Genomic DNA, 13,093 nt, shown 5'->3' on the forward strand with positions numbered 1-13,093 from the left:
GGCGAACAGACCGAGGGGGACCCCCCCCCACTCCCAAAACGCGATCGCAAACGGAACAAGGGGGGCCCCACTCTCTACCTCGCACCGGGCCCTGCATCAGCTAAGGACGGCCTTGTGTGTGTGTGTGTGTTTTAAGAGTTGTATTGAGGTACAGCCACATTTACCGCTGTTTAGAGAATTTTTATGGACAAAATCCAGTCATTTCAATTAGGGCTGTCAAAATGGCTGAAAAACTAAATTCGAATTTGGTACTTAAATATTATCAAAATTCGAATTATATTCGAATTTTCAAAATGCATAATTTCAGTTAGGGTGAAGAAAAGCTTTTGGCTTCTCTCCTGAGGCCAAAAGAGGGCGCATCATTCAAAGCATAAGATAACATGACTGACTATCTGCAAAAAAAGTGCATAATGTTTAAAATCATGTTTATAAACCAATTATAATTAAGTTGCTTAAACAACTATAAACAAAACAGCATCATGTATGTATGCATAGTTTAATACAAAGGGCGGAAAGCCAATCACACGGAGTACATTTTTTATTAAAAACATGAGATGCAGTGGGATGGGGATAACCCCGCCATAAAGTCTCGATATATGTTTTTTTCAAAGTTAAACTTGCGATGTAAAGAAAGCCATGTAAATTAATTTTACATGGCTTTCTAAACATAAATCATCGCATCTCGTGCGCCGCTGATAAGGCTGCCTCCTTAACGCACACCTAAAATTCAAATGCATCGTTTTTGCATTCGAATGTGGATTTTTGTTTTAAATTCGACGAATATTCGAAATTCGATTTTTTTTTTTGACGGCCCTAATTTCAATAGGAATCCATGCGATTGGCAGTTTTGCGTGAGGGATGCAGATTTCGCAACAGATTCAGATTGGTCACAAATTTGCTGCTTGGTTTGACTTTTGAGACTTCTGTGTGAGCTGTGCTTCATAGATTACTACACTATTGACAGTAGACAATGGAATTTTTTTGTTTGCGAAATTTTGCCAAAAATTGGTGGTAGTGAATGAATCTTTACATTGAAAACTTTTTTATTCGCAATGGATGGTCGCTTATTTGCTGAGGGGATACTATACTGTTGAAAACAGACAAAGAAACTTTTTTTTTTCCAACAAAATTTCAGTAATGTGTCCGTAATGCTACGAGCATTTCACATTTGCAAAAAAAAAAAGTCCCTCAGTTTTAGGAAATTTAAGTCTTAAATATATTAAATTGTATAACAAATGTCTTAATTGGGGGATGGAAGAACAGGAATTGTGAAACTGCCTAATGTTATTAAACTTAAAAAGGTTATGATTTAATTAAATAAATATGTAAAAATAAATCAAGTAAAAATGTAGCGCTATTGCGTGTTCTACAGGCTCATTGTTTCAGAGCAGTTCACAATCAACAAAAACGCACATTTATGGTAATTGCTTACGATCGACTGTTGATGAATTTTGACACTGTTTATTTTTTGGTGTTTATATTAGGCAGTTGCAAGAGTGCATATTTTTATCACCCGCATCTATTTAAATGATCGGCCAGTATATAGACATAATAAAAAGTAGAACATATAGATTTCAAAATAAGAGTCCCAGTGTATTTCAAGGCTTGTAATTAAAAATCCTTTTTTTTCCCGTTTAATATTGGTATTTCGCAAATGTGGCCACACCTTTAGTTTAAAATCTGACGTTTAATTTGCAGTGCATGGTCTTGCAAGAACTTTTCTCCTTCCTTATTTCCTTGTGCTTAAAGAAACAACTTCCTGGTGAATGTTATTTGATATTTTCCTTTATTTCAGGGATTTGGATCAGTGTTTTTGTGAACTCTGTGATAAAATACGCTCCCACTAGGCTCTCAGTCTTGCCTGAGTTCCCGTCTGGCACAGTTATCTGCTCGGTCCTTATTTGTTTACACAATCCTTTTATCTGTTCCTGAGGGGCAGCAGTGGTTTAGTCAGTGGGAAAAGTGAGTGTGGATGTGAGATGCGTCTGCTGCTTTAGTCTTATCTGAATGATTCTCAGGGCTCTAACTGGTGCTGTAACAATGGGCAGTCAGGGCAGAGGCATTCTCCAGAGTCCAGTCACAGCCGCATATCACCCCGCTGAGAGGAAGTCAGCCTGTGCCGTACTTCCTGTTGGCTTAGACGCGACATTCAGGAACTGCACACAGCACTGCTCCTGGCTACGTCCTCTGTACTGAAAGCACAAATAATGTGACCCGTATTGCTCTGTCCAGTGCTTTCTCTAATGTTTCGGGGTTACATTTACATTCAGAGTTTACATACATATTTATAGCATTATGTATTGCGTATTTATTCAGCTATACATTGAGGATTTAATATATTATAAATATACATTTAGGATTGATACATATATACAACCACTCAAAAGTAAGTTTTTAAAAAAAATGTTTTTAAAGAAGTCTCTTATGCTCACCAAGGCTGTATTATTTTTGGATCAAAAATACAGTAAAAACAGTAATACTGTGAAATGTTAATACAATTTAAAACAACAGTGTTCTATTTGAATATGCTTTAAAATGTCATTTATTTTTGTGATGACAAAGCTGAATTTTCAGCATCATTACTCCAGTCTTCAGTGTCACATCCTTCAGAAATCATTCTAATGTGCAGATTTCATCCTCAAGAAACATCTGACCCCAAACTTTTGAACAGTAGCATATATTTTATATGCTTTATAAATTATATACATTTGAATTTAACATATATATTTAGAATTTGGATTGATACTTATATTTTCAAATTTTTTTTATTTAATTTACATATTTTAACTTACATTATTAATTATGTTTTTTATTTTTATATTTTAAATTACGTATTCATGTTTACAAGTCAAGATTTTTCCAACTATATATTCATATTTACAACTCAATATTCAGATTTAAAAATCTATGATTTACAACTCTATATTACGATTTGACGATATGGTTACATGTTACACAAAATCCTACTACATAATTTTCACATGACTTAGTAATTAGTATGATTAAGTAAATAAATGAAGTATTCATTTATGCATGTTGCAAAATAAAGACTCCTTAAGTATATGTACTGCAGTAGTAAGTAAAGTGTTATATATGGGGTGGTTAGGCCAGTTTCTCTTAATAAAGCTATTATATCATATACATTTAAGTGATTGGTAAGCACAGCAAAGAAACATTTTTCCCATTCCCTCTGCTAGAGTATGTATGCCATGTTACCGGAGCTGCTGGATAGTAACCCTTTTTCTGAGAGCAGTCAGCTGCGCATGCCTGCGGGGGTCATTCAAATCCTGGACGTCCTGAAGGAGGCACTGCACCTGCTCAACACTTTCCAGGTGCACAGCGAGATCACATCTCAACTGCTGACCTACCTGTTCTTCTTCACCAACGCCTCGCTCTTCAACACGCTCATGGAGAGAGGTGAGCACACGCACTCAACGTCCTTCCGAGGACCTGTTGCACAAGCCGTTTACACCAAAGCCACAGTGGCTACAACATGTAAGGCGAGAGAGCGTGGTGTGAACTACTTTGTTTAACCGTCTGTTCTCACTCCAGTGGTCTTGATACTTCGTTTGGACAGGAATTTTTCACAAGGGTGTGAGTTTTACAAAGTGAATATTTGCACCTAGGTGTAAATAACACTGGCTGCATAGCACAGCTCTTTGCATGACAATAGTCTGCTGGAGCCGGACAAGATTATGACAAAATGTAAATTGGTTTAGTTTGAATTGAGATTGAGAGCTATAATGAATAGCATGCTACCTCTAGCACTGATTGAGACTTCTGAATAAATAGTGATATGGTTGTTTTTTAAGGGTCTGGAGGTGGCTTCTACCAGTGGTCTAGAGGAGTGCAGATCCGGGCCAACCTGGATTTGCTAATGGACTGGATTCAGAGTATTGGCACGGGAGATTTGGCTGCTGACTTCTTCCAGAGGCTCTCTTCAGCTGTCAACCTGCTCGCAACTCCCAAGGAGACCCTACTGCAGGTCAGAAACCCTTTGAACTGCTTCACAAATGCTTACACAGATACAAATACAAAGTATTTACAAATGTATTGCACTAGAGATGTGCCTTTATTCTGCAATTCTGCTGCCATGCTCATGTACTCATACACAATAAAATGCTCTTGCACCAAAAAAAAACAAAAAACACTTAACTATACAGAATAAAAACAACATTCAATTTAATAAACGCACAGCAGAGCAAATTGCCATAATAATAACAATATTTGTACATTTTGTAAATGGATATTTTGAAGACAGTATTGAAGCCTTTACGTTTTTAAGACCATTAAGATTAATAATGCATCCTAATGAGAAGATTGATTGATTGATGAGAATTTTGTTTCATTGCATTCAAATGCATTGCGTTTCATTTTCTGTAAGCAAAATATAATTTCCTTAATTTTGGGTCAAATTTTGATTTGGACTATTTGAGGTGAACCTACCCAATATGTTGTTTCTTATTGTCATGGATAACCTGGAAATTTCATGGAATTTTAAAATAGTTCTTTTTCCAAATATGGAGAATTCATTAAATTAGTACAATTTTATACATCATGGAAGGTTTGTTTGTTTTGTTTTGTTTATTTATTTATATAGCACAGTTTAATGCAACACCAGGTTGCCCAAAGTGCTTCACAAGCAAAGCAAAATATAATTTCCTTAATTTTGGGTCAAATTTTGATTTGGACTATTTGAGGTGAACCTACCCAATATGTTGTTTCCTATTGTCATGGAAAACCTGGAAATATCAGGGAATTTGTTTTTTTCCAGATATGGAGAAGTCATGAAAATTAGTAAAATCTTAAACATCATTGAAGTTTATATAGTGAATATAAATTGGTAACACTTTACAATAAGGTCCTATTGGTAACATTACTTAATGCATTAACATTGAATAATAATGGGAAATTAATTAGTTACAGTTACATTTACATTTAGTCATTTAGCAGACGCTTTTATCCAAAGCGACTATATATATATATATATTATATACACACACACACACACACATATACACACACACACACACAAACAAAGAAAAATAAGTAGATAGAATAGAAAAAATAGAAAGCTAGTTTTTGTTTTTTGTTGTTTTTTTTTAATAAAGAATAAAAAATAATAAAAAAAGATAAATATAGATAAAGTAGAATTAAAATAGAATAGAAAGTGTTACTCTTTTAGATGGCACAATAATACGCCGTTCACTTGCAGAATGCAAGCTTCTAGAGGGCACATAATTCTGAAGTAATGAATTTAGGTAAATGGGTGCAGAGCCAGTGGTGGTTTTGTAGGCAAACATTAATGCCTTGAATTTAATGCGAGCAGCTACTGGTAGCCAGTGCAAACTGATGAACAGAGAGGTGTGACATGCAGTTGTTGTTAATCTTTTTAAATATATGTTTTAATACAAATACAACTGTTCATTGTTAGTTTGTTAGCTCAGGTCCGTTAAATAATATATTAACAGATACGACTTTTTGATTTTAACGTAATAATTTGAATGTAGTAGTAAATGTTGTTAACTAATGAAGTTACCTAATGTCATCAAATGGAACCATATTGTAAAGTTTTGCATAATTTTTGTTGTTGTTATACTCTGAAATTTTCCATCAGTTAGATATTGCTCTTATCAGTAAAAGTTGCTTGCAAGCCATAGTGTTGTGAGAAAATTGTTCTCTTGAATTGCTTTTAATGAATTAGTCAAAACAGTTCATTAGTGATTCATTAGTGAATCAGTCTAAATCATTTTTAAATGTCCTTATTAGGAAATGCATTGGTCGTGTGGGAACCCTGGGTATCGAAGACTACCAAAAGAAATTGTGTACTGTACTTGCTTGGTGTGTCAAAAATGGTGTTGGTGCATTCCTATATTGTCTGTTCAGTTTCCTTTTGATGAACATCTTGTTCTAGTTTCACTAAACTGTGAATAAGGCAGCTCTTTAGTTGCAAAGAAGAATGAATTTGGGTTTGACAGCAAGGTGTGTTGGAGGTTATAATCTGGGTTTGACTGCTGATTTGACAGCTTGTGAGTATCAGTTATCCTGATAAAGCCCTTTATTGGTCATCAAGCAGCCACTAGGACTATAAAAATGACGTGATGTTTCAAGAAACGCTAAGCTAACCTGTTTCACAAGCCGACAGCATTGCCTGAGGTATCAGCTTAATTCAATAAAACCGCATGATGGCATCAATCTCATGACAAAGGTCATATTTACATCTTGAGTCATGCAGTTTTTCTGTACATTACATAAATAAAACCCCGTTGAGCTTGTCAGAACATGCCAATGGATCCATCTGTGAACGGTTTGTCATGTAATCCTAAATAATATGCATTATTCAGTTAAGTCATCACAATGTAGACGGAGCGCCGCAAGCAGGAGAGACTTTAGTACCTGGATGAACAGGAAATAGAAGAACTCAAAACAGCTGTTTGTCTGGTCCTAAACCTGTTAACTTCCTTCAGAAGCCATTGTTTACTCTTTTGTGCATAAGGAAATGAGTTTCTCTCATAGCTTATCATACCATAAAACAAAGGCACAATAACAGAGGACAGTACAAAGTTTACAGCACGCCACCCAAACACATCCTGTGCCGCGGGGGGTTTACAGGTCTCGTGAAGCGGCTCACGGCGGTTGAGAGTCTGACTGTCATTTGACTGGTGAACTTTGACCTTTAAGGCTCTTAAGCTTTCAGGGTGTCACACAGCAGACGTGAGAGCCAGATTACAGCTCTGGGTGGGAGGGGCTAGTATGATCTCACTGTCTTGAATGAGCTGAGTTTACTTTAAACACGCTCCAAACAAACACATACGTGACTCACTCTCACATGACCGCTCTGTTTATTTGTTCTGCATTCTGCCGTCAACCATAAATGCACTTTGAACAGTTTGAAACTGTAAATGAAGTGTTTTTCAAAAACAACATTTCCTAATTAGATTAAGGGTGTTTCTAATCCACCAAACTCAACACAGTATTTCTGCCTTTTCTGAAATAGTATGCTTTATTCTAACTGATTGGAGTTTTTCTGTATCTGTCTAAAGCTGCTTTTTCATTATCTCTGACAAACAACAGACCAACAGATGTTCATTTCCAGTGGAGAGTAGAACAGGAGGTCTGATCATACAGTATGCATATGCAAGATTTTCAGATCTGATTTGAGCTTCAGGTGAATTTAAATATTTGAACTTTTGTGGCTAGACTGTGTGCAAGTGTTTCCTAAAGCTATGAGCACGAAGTGAAAATGGCCAATATTTTTTCCACTAAATGCTACTCTTTAGACACTATTTCCATAATGGGTGATTGAATAGTTATGTCCAAAATAATATCCATCCATCTTTTCTTCAAACTTATCCTTTGTAGGGTTGTGGGATGTCTGTAATAATTATTACATAATTATTTACATTGATAAGCCCTAGAAAACCTAGTATGCTTTACTTTCAAACATATATTCACAATTGTTTTGTGTGGATATATTCATGCATTCATTATTCATTTATTTTACACTGATGAATAAGCAGAGGGTAACGGCTGCTTCACAACTATTTTTAAAGTTTGGTGCGACTGCCACTAGGGGATGAAATGCAACAGTGTTGGAGCCAGTTTAAGACTTTTCACACTACACTTAACTCTAGCTTAATGTATTTTTACGCCTTGAGTATATGTGAATTTTAACGTTGAGTTAAGCAATGTTTCACACATTTCCACAAATGGACAATCGGTAATTTAAACAGGTTGCGTGCTGGTCAAGGATTCGTTGACCCAGGATTTTGCATGCCATGAAATTAACAGTTGTAAATAGCTGTGTTTCCATTACCCTTCAAATTGCGCAAATTGAAATTGCGAATTGAAAATACGCCTAATGGAAACGCATCAATTTTGCAAAAAACGCCCATATATCGCAAAAAAATTTATGCTCGCATGAGGTGGTTTTTCAGGCAATCCGAAAAAGGAATATTTCGCAAAACTGCAATGGAAATGTTTATTTCCGCATTTTCAAATCACATGGCATACCGAAAAAGTCATATGGTCATTTTTCAACGTACTATAACCTTTAAGAAACATGTCATACGTGGCCGATCTCAAGTATAAGGGGCTTTCCTTGCCATTAATGTTTGGATAACCCCTTGTTTACACTGCATTATGGCTCTGACACGGCCAGCAGAGCTGATTGCGGCCACTCTAGTTAATGCTGGTGTTTATACCAACCGTGCCATGGCACGTTTCAGAAGAGGCACTCCATTTTGTGCAAATCTGTAATGGAAACGCAGCTAATGTGAAAGGGTATTTTGCCTAGCAACACCTTATCAACCAAACAGACAACCTTAGTAACCACCTAGTAACTACTTAGCAGCCATACAGCAATACCATAGCACTTTCCTAGGAACACAACTCTCTACAACATAGAACATTTTAGCAACGCCCTGGCAATTGCCTAAGAAAGTTCTAGCAAGAGTCTAGCACACCCTGCCAACTACTCAGAACACTGCAGCAATCGCTAAATCTATCTCACTCATAATGCTGTATAGATCTTAAACTACTTAAAATACACAAGGGTGATTTAACCTTCAGACTTCTAGGTGTTTGAAAACTTTCGACAACTCTAGCCAACATTAAAGTTTGTCTTGAGGAGCTGTACCGTTCTAGCTAATAATATTAGCACATGTAGCACTTGTCGAGACAAATGAGACCGCATATGTCTGTCAGTATCATCCAGTGTGCAATTACTGAATGTTAACTTCTTCTATCCTGTCAACAAACAATGGTTGCATGTCACAGTTACTAGGAGACTGGTTGTTACGGTTCCACCCATGGCATGAGGTCACAGTTTGTGGTTTGTAAAACAACCATTTTTGCACATAGTTTCAGATGTCTTTTCCCCTTTTCCATCCATCTATTCTGGGACAGTCATCCAGACTCTTCAGCCTGTTGCTTGTAAGTGTCCATAGCAAAGAAACATCACAAAATGACTTCTCTTTAATGTCTCAGTTATTCTTTTAGACAGCAATGAGATTAAATGAAAAGTAATAATAGACATTTTCTTAAGAAAAAAAACTAGCAAATGTGTCCCTCAACAAGTGTATTAAACTGTGCTCTCAGGTTTGTCAAGTCTGCAAACAAAATCTTAAATATTTATCATCAAATGTATTCAAGATACATCAATTGTCTCATTTGTGCCTATGTTTAAGGAACCTCAGGAGGAAACAAATTTGATACATCCAACATCTAGACCTGTTGTACTTATGGGATTGGGTTCTAGTATACCCTTTTCGTATTCCAGTTATACTCCAAACTGGTGTCAGATCAGTAAAACGGGTACCTTATACCAGACCTGGCTTCATTAAATATTTAGCATTCTTTTAATGCACATGGTTGAAAGCAACAACATGACTGTGTTTTGACTTTAGTCAGTCTCGTGGCTTTTCCAGACTAATGTGACACCACCCATCACGTGTTTGAGGCTTTTCTCAAAAATGTCTGTGCATCAGCTAAAACTTTCTCACTACATTCATCCTAGAACAGTTCATTACTTAGATTTATATGTAATTGGTAAATGCAATTAAGCAATTACCTGTAAAATATACATTTATCCTTTAAAATATTGTCTTATATATTTTAAATATGATAGTGTTTTTATGTTTTTGCACAAGACATGTGAACTGTATTCTTTATTCAAATTAAACTGAATGAAACACTGAAAATATAAACAAATATAGCGTTAATAAAGATGAACTCTCAGCTGAATTAAACTAAGCTGTAACCTTAACCATGTGCCAAACATATCCTGTCAGCTTCTGCAGGAGTCTGTTGTGCTGATGAGTTTGTACAATGTTCATTCCCAGCCGCTGTTTCCTAAATTTTGTGAAGAGACTGGTTTAATTACATACAAGTACTGGATGTTGTTTTGTTCTGGATTCAAAATGACACAGAGGAAAACACTACCCTGTTATTAAGATCGACTATTCTTAAGACACCACTAAAGGAGAATGAAAACAAATGTGGAGAACTGTCCTTTGTTTAAGTGTTTTGGCTGTATTTCCTTTGTGGTATTTTAAATATGTTTTGTTTGTTCGAGAATAGAGTTTGCTTGTCAAATCAAGGCATATGTCATTACAAATGATGTACCCTTGCGAAATGAATAATTGTATACCTATTTTTTTTTTAATCAAAAATACTAGAAACTGGTGTGTCCACCCTTTTATTCTCATTATTGCATAGAAATAAACTGAGAGTACATGATATTTGACCAGGGTTGCATTTCTCTGCTTGTTTTACTTGAAATTAGTGCTGCTTTTGACAGTATAGAACACAACAATATTCCATATTGTGTTAACATTTCTAAACGGGCACTTGCCTATTTTAGATTCTAATAGTTAGTTTGTGTAAATTTTAACTGTGTAAAATATGGTGCTCCGATGCTAAAGAAGGGTATTCCACAAGGCTCAGTCTTAGGTCCTTTGGTTTTCTCCTTGTACATACTCCCTTTGGGTGATATTATTAGAAAACGTGGTTTCATTTTCATTGTTATGCAGACTATACACAGCTTTCATCTAAATTGATCTGTGTGATCTGTGAATGTTCGCACCAACTGATGGCAGTTTTGCTCCAACACTTACATTACTTATGTCCTGAATAGAGTTAACTGTGCTGAGAAATTTGTGCATGGAGTTGTTTGAAATTGCCATTACTCACTGAGCTCAGCACAGTTTGTCCCAAAAACTAGTTTTATGTGTGAATTTTTGGCCCAATCACAACCAGGTCCCCTGCAGATTAATTCTTCTATGCATCTGTATGTGTGTTTACAGGCATCATGGTGCACTCTGAGAGCTGAGTTTGTTCATCTGAACCCTGCACAGCTGCATCACATGCTGAGAGAGTACAACACAGCTCGGATGTGCCCTCTATGCTGGACGCCATCTCCAGAGGATGCAGCAGCTGCCCTCAATACCTGTGAGCCCAAATATGAACACACAAACACTTTGTTTTGTAACTGGATGATACAATGACAATATTTAACCATTGTCATTTCCAAAATCTCTTGTAAAGCACCATTTCTTTTTTTTAACATATAGTGAAGTGAATTATTGTTTAATTTATTTTATAAGATTAGGCTCGAGTGATGTCTTAAATGCTTTTCTTTAGCTCACTGTGATTCTCTGTTCTTCTGCCTGAGTGCCTGACAACAAAAATGTTTTCTCTTAGCTAATATCCTGGAAAGTTTCGACAACCATCCTCCTCTAATCCTGCCCAGCAGCATTTTTAATCTGGAGCTGGGAAATCCCATCACAGAGCCAGGGTTGTTCACTCCTCTCCGGCATCTGCAGGAGTTTATCAAGTCTCTCCCAGACAGCCAGACACAGTCTGACCATCAGCCCTCACAGGTAAACCTCCTCCATGCTGTTAACTCCCTACAGACGCCACGGAAAATCAACAGACATTTATTGCAATGGTTTAAAACATATATATATATATATATATATATATAAAATATTGGCACGTTTTTAACCATGGTAAAATAGAGAATTTATTTTAACTGTGGCGCACACCCTTGAGTGACTTTTTTGCATTTATAAAACAGCATAAACAACAGTTAGATAAATGATGCCAATATTCAGTATAATTGCAAGTTTATAACTAAAAAAAAAAATTCCAAGTCATATAAGTGTAATTCATAAGCTTAAAGGCATAGTTCACCCAAAAATGAAAATTCATCATTTATTCACTCTGTCGTTCCAAACCCACAAGACTTTTGTTCATTTCTGAAACACAATTTTAAGGTAGTTTTAACAGGAAACCTGAGAGATTTCTGTCCCTCCACTGAAATTCAATTCCACCAAAGCAGTCAAGCTCCAAAAAGGTCATCAAAGCATCATAAAAAGCAATCCTTCTGACTCCAGTGGTTGAATCCCAATTTTATGAAGCAACATAAAAGCGTATTTCCTAAATCATCTTGACTTTGCATAGTTATCTGATGCACATTCACAAGAAACAGTGATGCATGCGTGTCATTTTGACATGAGAGTGGACGTTTTGACGGTTCAAGCAAATTAGCAGCTTCAAACAACGGCTTCAAACGCAGTTCAGTCAGAATGTAGAGTTGAAACTGTTATAAAATAAATTACAGTATGAACAAATCATTTCTACACTCAAACATACAGTAATATGGACTTTTGTACATTTATAAATAAAGAGTGGTAGAGTCCTATGTGGCATCCTGTTACCATTGGTTTCCCGCCTCCTCTTTTTAAAGACTAGTGTGGATTTTCCTAATCAAAGAGACTCTGTTTAGACCACACTAGTTTTGGTCGCTAATTCATTCCGCTTTTTTGGTTGTGGCACAAATCCTATAATCTGGTTCAGGAATTATAGAGAGGTGGTGATGTCAGGAGAAAAAAGAGCAGTGGCTAAAGCATCATGGGAATTTACAGTTGGCTTGCTGGCTGGAATCTTAATCGGGACAGGCATTGTTCAGGACGCTGGCCGGGTGGCCGAGCGCTGGAGGAAAACCCTGTGTTTCCACCAACCCAGAGCAGATCTTTATGATAACATGGGTTCATACTTATGTATCAGATACTATCATATACTGTGAAAATCGACATCTGTCAGTTGACTACTTTGATTTTTCAATTCGACTTTCATTTTGACTGTCATGAAACTCAGAATTGCGAGTTTATATCTCTCAATTATGACTTTTTAACTCGCAATTGCGAGTTTATATCACGCAATTCTGAGAAAAAAAGTCAGAATTGTGAGATAAAAAGTCGCAATTACCTCTTTTATTTTTTATTCAGTGGCGGAAACGGGCTTCCATAGATTTTAAATTTGAAAAGGGAGAAAAAAATTTCGCCAAAAGGCAGATTCGAACCCGGGTCGATCGCGTCAAAAGACGATACTTTATTTTCAACTTTTTGATTATTTCCTTCAATTTTATTAAAAATAAATGCTTTCTGATGTGATTTGTATGGAAGCCCGTTTCCGCCACTGAAAAAGAAAAAAAAAAAGGTAATTGCGACTTTTTTTCTCGCAATTGCGAGTTTATATCTCGCAATTCTGACTTTTTTTTTCTGAATTGTGAGATTTTTTCTCAGAATTG

The 13,093-nt window shown here is 36.2% G+C and overlaps 1 protein-coding gene across 1 annotated transcript in view; it reads left to right on the forward strand.

Annotated features, from left to right (window-relative positions):
- LOC107726800 (ras-associating and dilute domain-containing protein-like) overlaps window positions 1–13,093 on the forward strand; it is a 37,183-nt gene that overhangs the window by 20,778 nt on the left and 3,312 nt on the right. Inside the window, exons 9-12 of the mRNA XM_016536498.1 lie at window positions 3,198–3,417; window positions 3,813–3,985; window positions 10,806–10,950; window positions 11,203–11,399. Coding sequence (XP_016391984.1) covers window positions 3,198–3,417; window positions 3,813–3,985; window positions 10,806–10,950; window positions 11,203–11,399 — 735 coding nt within the window. The remainder of the gene's footprint in view (window positions 1–3,197; window positions 3,418–3,812; window positions 3,986–10,805; window positions 10,951–11,202; window positions 11,400–13,093) is intronic.

Source organism: Sinocyclocheilus rhinocerous, unplaced genomic scaffold (assembly GCF_001515625.1).
Source record: "Sinocyclocheilus rhinocerous isolate Xijiao unplaced genomic scaffold, SAMN03320098_v1.1 scaffold1447, whole genome shotgun sequence".
NCBI lineage: Eukaryota > Metazoa > Chordata > Actinopteri > Cypriniformes > Cyprinidae > Sinocyclocheilus > Sinocyclocheilus rhinocerous.